This window comes from Astatotilapia calliptera, chromosome 13, assembly GCF_900246225.1.
Source record: "Astatotilapia calliptera chromosome 13, fAstCal1.2, whole genome shotgun sequence".
In the NCBI taxonomy this organism is placed as follows: Eukaryota; Metazoa; Chordata; class Actinopteri; order Cichliformes; family Cichlidae; genus Astatotilapia; species Astatotilapia calliptera.
Window position 1 is genome coordinate 13477363 of NC_039314.1, and position 5594 is coordinate 13482956.

A 5594-nucleotide genomic window follows, 5' to 3' on the forward strand; every position below is an offset into this window, starting at 1 on the left:
TGGATTTCTCACAGTTCTTATTTTTTAAAGATGACATTTTAAAATGAGTTTTCTTGCAATCAGATAAATGACCACAGCCATTTATCATGTTTTGTTTTTTAACTCAACATGGTATGAAGAGAGACAAAGCATTCATGTATCTGTGTGCTATGACAAAAGTCTAAAGCACGCCACATCCAACAGAATGCTCCTCTGCTATCACACTAATATGTATGAACACACACACACACACATTTCAAGAAAATCATGAGAAGGGTCCAACTTTAGGACCTATTGCTTCTATGTAACATATTGAAAAAGAGTATCCTGTGGGGCCCTTGGGGGCCAGAAAGGTACTAAGTAGCTCTCTCTACGTGTTATCGTGCACGCTTTTGTGTGTGTGTGTGTTTGTGTGTGTTTTTGTGTGTGTGGAGAATAACCCGAGAGGCCCAGCTAGTTACAGCCTCTCTGCTGGAGACCACCACTTCCACAAAACAAGCATTGTTGGTACAGAACTCCAGACAGTGGAGACACACACTGGAAATAGCTTGTATGCACACATGCACACACACAAAATAAAAAAAATACATACACAGCAGAGAGAGGACTTTGCTGAGTTTAGATCCACCAACCCCAGCAGAGGCCATGTTCTGTTTGCCATGAATAAAATCACAGTAAGTCCTTCAAAAGAGTTTCATCTCACAGTCTTTCACTACCAACTCTCTCTCTCTCTCTCACACACACGGAGAAAAACAGCACACAGCATAAAATGTGGATCACTGTCCTAACAATAGCCCTTGGGTGGTTGGTCAGACTATTATTGTAGGTATTTCTATGCTAATTATGTGTGACTGAGAGCGTGTCAAAAGCAGTTACTGGAAATAATGTGGTGAGCTGGAAATTGTGAGGTGGAATTACTTTGCCCACAAATAGAAAAAACACAGTTTGTTGAGTTTGCTAAACAACTGAGTTCAAGTTTACTCCTGAAACTTGATCTGTGTTTGTGTTTCACTAATGCAAAAGAGCATAAGGACATCATCAACAACAACACCATCAGAGTCTGTGTGTGCGTGCGCGCGTGTGGGGGAGGAGGAGGGGGGGGGGGGGGTGAACATCATGACCTCCACTTCTGGCTCCGCGCTCTGCCGAGTACTCGTTGGCTCACATGAGTATACGTCAGCGCCTCTCACCGCTCCGGTATAACCCCCTCAAGCCTCTGGCGCTCACAGAGACTCAAGTGTAAAAGTAGCAGCTCTAACTGTTGCCACGGACTAAAACATTCAGCATCCAGGTCCTGCACAGCTGACAGAGAAGAGAGAGACGCGCTGGTGAAAGTGAGAGGAGAGGTGCAGCATTTGCGCACTGCTTTTCTAGTCTGGATTGCTTTGGCGCGACTTTGGATAGTTTTGCCTCTTGGACTTTTTGGGGTTTTTTTTTTTAAATTTTGCCTTCATTTCAACACTGAAATGGCAGCTCTCGGCACGAGTTCCTCGCACCTGTTCCTGGTGATGTTTAACTGTTTCCTGGGCGCAGCATCGTTTAGGACAGTAACCGAAGATGGCAATTTCCTCCAGCCCTCGTCGAATCAGTTCTCGGATGACCTGGGGGAGGAAGTGGTCTCTCAGCACATGTACAGGTTGTACGAGAAATACAACAAGGAAAACCGCCTGAAAGAGGGAAACACCGTTAGGAGTTTCAGAGCTAGCCAAGGTGTGTGAAAATAACAGCGTTCAATCTATAGCCTTAATCAGAAGAGCTCCAAAAGCTTTCATTTATATTTAATAATGGAATCAAAAATTTAAAAAAATAAAATAAAGGTGTGGGTTATTCTTGGAACTCTAATCCAACACAAACATATAAATGTGTTGGGAGAAGTGTCTGATCCTCACCATTAGAAGTGCAAACACTCTGGGGTTGCGTGTCTCGTCCAGATGCTTTAAATAGGTGCGATTGTTTTGGAACAGTCTGAGAATGTATTTAAATGATTTTGGGACACTGCGGGCACGCTGTGTTTGTGGTAGCAGCTGTGCCCCTTGTGCGCACAGTCTGATCAATTACCCCGGACAGACGCGCAAGAATGCACGTGATTCCCTGCGTGCAGTGTCCGGTAAAATATATCACAGTGAAACCTAAGGGACAGTCGGCCTCTGCGGTTAATACAGGACAAGAGTAACGTCCTGGAGTCGAGAGAATTAAAGCACAGTCGTCCCTCTCTGTCTGCTGTTTTTATAAACACAATTCACAGGCACGTACATCCTACATAGCTCTCAGATAACATATCATAACACTAGTGTATTTTTACTGCAAAAGCTTGGTGTAACCCAAGCAGAGATGTAGGAGGTTTTTTTTTTTTTTTTTTTTGCAACAATGTAATATCTGTTAAAACAGTTGATTATGTCTTGGTGTCTGGGTAGACACTGCAGGCTGTATTAAACTTAAGGGGAAGCTTTAAGAGAAACTGAGGTAAGCATTTCCATATGCAGGCGATTCCAGGGTAATGTATATCTTTTGAGTCAGTCTATACTTCCGCTGAACTCTTACACAATGAACAATAACTCTGCTGTTGAAGTAAATGTTCATCATGAATATGTAGCTCTCTGTTCCCCGCCGCCCCCTCCACCCCTCCACCTCTGCCAGCCAGATCCGCGGAGTCTGGTTCCTCTTAAGGGCACCTTCTGAAATCCTACCAAGCAATGAAGTTGTGCACCAGACACTGAGCTCAGTCATGTAACACAACAGTTTAAAGAGAGGTGTTTAATTGTCCCACATTTCTTTTAGATTTTACCACAGATACGGGCTTTCGCTGTAATATGTTAACCATTTTCCAAATGCCTTTCCTTTTCATGTGGGAATTCATTAATGTTCGTTTCCATCGGAGTCAATCAAACTTTATCTAGATTATCACTTAAAGCTCAAATGCCTGAGTTCAAATAAGGTTCAGTTCCTGTTGCCATTGCCTGTGCTGGCAGATGTTTCTATTTTCTAATCACAGTATATGTACTGTCCCAAAAGTCAAACATCCAGAAAGTCAGACTAATTTAGGCTAAATTATCCACTCCAAAAAACAGCACTCAAAAGCTTAAGAGTGATTTAAAAAAAATAAAATAAAACTGCAAAACTGTTTCTGAGTAAATCTGCAAAAAGCATTTCTGGATTTTAAGACGGTGAAATGGAATAAAACAAAAGTTTGCAGAGTGCTTTTCACCTGCCTGCCTCACACTGACTGGCTGATTGATTATTTTTGCAGGTTCTGCTGACCACAGGATGATGTACCGACTAAACCTTACAACCCTCCAGGACTCAGAGGTCATCCTCTCTGCCACATTCCACTTCCTGCTGAACAGACACTCGTATCAAAAACCCTGGTTCTGTAAACGCTTCAAGAGCTCAACCTGCCGCTCCTCAGCCGTGCACCCTTCTCTGTCTATCAGCTTGCTCCTTTATTCCTTCTCCTCTGGGTCAGAGGTCAGATCTGGGTCAATGGGGTCATTTCTAGGCAATGTAACCTTCCACCCCCACAGGAGAGGGGTGTGGCAGATGAAAGATGTGACCCAGGTCATTAAGGAGGCGCGGGACAGGGGTCATCTGTTGGTGTCAATTGAACTGGAGTTAAAGCAACAGTTCAGGACGAAACCAGAGGAGATCCTCTCTGCTGGCAGTATGCCCTACCTGTTACTGTATGCAAATGACCAGGCCTTAGACGAGCCCAATAGTGTGGCTGCAAGCCTACAGAGATATGACCCGTTTAACGAGGGAGGAGAGCCCTCATATTCCTCTCAGCTCCTGCACAGACCTAACTCCTCACCAGAGGTGAAAGGACGCGTGAGAAGGGAAGCAAATCTGCTCTCTGACCCCATCCAGAACAATGAGCTGCCCGAGGTTGACTACAGACCTGATTCATACAGGAAAGATGACCTTTGGAAGAGCACATGGTACCTGACACTCAAACACAAGACTAAACCAGGAAGGAAGGAAAAGAAGAGGAAGAGCGAGGAGGAAAAAGATGTGGAGCAAGTTAGAAAAGCGCATGAATCTCAGGTTTTGAAAGATGGAGAAAGAACATCACAGGGCATCAAAACCAATGATTCAACTGTGGAAAATCTCAAAGATAGCCACAAACTGACTGTCAGTGATGGGCAAATGCATGAGAGGAGAAATGAGGGAAAAGATGGAAAGAAGCACAAGGGAAGCACAAATACACTGTCACCTGTTCTGAGGTTTGATGAACAAACAATGCGCAAAGCCAGGAGGCGGCAGTGGAGTAACACCCAGCACAAAGGCTGTTCGAGGAGGAACCTCAGAGTGGATTTCACAGATATTGGCTGGAATGAGTGGGTCATAGCACCCAAAGCCTTTGATGCTTACTATTGTGCTGGCACATGTGGCTTTCCCATGCCCAAGGTAGGAGCACAATCATCCAAGCCGTGTTATGTAGGTTCTTTTGGTTCACGTGAGCTACACTGATAACCTTAATGTGCACTTTCTAATCTCTCGTATTTATTTTCTCATTTGCATGTTTCTCCTTCACTCAAACTTTTCCAGGTGGTGAAGCCAACTAACCATGCCACCATTCAGAGCATAGTCCGGGCAGTTGGAATTATCCCTGGGATTCCTGAGCCCTGCTGCGTACCAGAAAATATGAGTCCCCTGGCTGTGCTCTACCAGGATGAATCCAGAAACCCAGTGCTCAAGGTTTATCCTAACATGACTGTCCAGTCCTGCTCCTGCAGATAAAAAAGAGCTGGAAACAGATTGAAGAGAAACAGAAAAACTGGACTAACATGGACACAACCATACCTCTGTTAAGCGGTTTCCTGATATTGAAAAACAGAGTCACTTTGGCTGTCATTATTCCTAGAGGAACATAGGCTATAGTGAAATTACTTCCATCTCTTCTGTCCCGGGGCAGCAGAGTTGAAGAGACACATTGTCTGGCATCTGCGCTCGCAAGAGGAACAGAGTCACACATGTAAAGTTGATGCTCCACATGTGTAACAGAAAAGAAATACATAAAAAGCCCAGTAGTTTTCATTCTGTTTGAAATAATATTGATGTTTCATGGACAGAAATATTTAAGGGATTTTTTTTGTTGTTTTTAATGGCAGAATGTACTTATTTTTCAAACAGCTCACAGTGAGTTTGTGTTCACGTTTTCTTTGGATGCAAAGACTTTAAGTAAGAGACTGTTACTGTGTCATCAGGCAGCTTATGCGAAAACATACAAACAGTGGAGATGATGAAAAATGTATGCATTTTTACATACTCTGTATAGCTGTTCCTACTTTTAAACTAATCACGCCACATTGTACATATATGTGACGTTGCAAGATATTGTACTTTATTGCTCTTTATATCTTAAAAAGGAAGTATCCAATGAACTGTGGAGAGCATCTGGAATTCATTTGCACCCACCCGCCCCCTCATAACACTTCAAGAATGTTATAATGAAACCAGAAATATTTTTCTATTTTAAATGTGAAACTTGGTTTAAAAAAAAAGATAATTTCTCATGGTTAGATTATATGTATGATTAGATGAGATTGTACATGTGTATTGTTTAAATTATGAAAAAGTAGCATTCTATAAGTTAGAATAAAGACATAATTTAATCCAAA

The 5594-nt window shown here is 42.8% G+C and overlaps 1 protein-coding gene across 1 annotated transcript; it reads left to right on the forward strand.

Moving 5' to 3' along the window:
• Positions 1-1149: 1149 nt before the first annotated feature.
• gdf10a (growth differentiation factor 10a) lies at positions 1150-5594 on the forward strand. Its single transcript, XM_026190207.1, has 3 exons — positions 1150-1689; positions 3227-4380; positions 4522-5594. The coding sequence occupies exons 1-3, from the start codon at positions 1446-1448 to the stop codon at positions 4711-4713; spliced, it is 1590 nt and encodes a 529-aa protein (XP_026045992.1). The 5' UTR covers positions 1150-1445; the 3' UTR covers positions 4714-5594.

Excerpts from the sequence above, each read along its gene's own strand:
- gdf10a (XM_026190207.1), top strand. The coding sequence starts at position 1,446 with ATGGCAGCTCTCGGCACGAGTTCCTCGCACCTGTTCCTGGTGATGTTT. Across the intron at positions 1,690-3,226 it reads GAGTTTCAGAGCTAGCCAAG|GTTCTGCTGACCACAGGATG; the intron begins GTGTGTGAAAAT and ends TTATTTTTGCAG. Across the intron at positions 4,381-4,521 it reads GTGGCTTTCCCATGCCCAAG|GTGGTGAAGCCAACTAACCA; the intron begins GTAGGAGCACAA and ends AAACTTTTCCAG.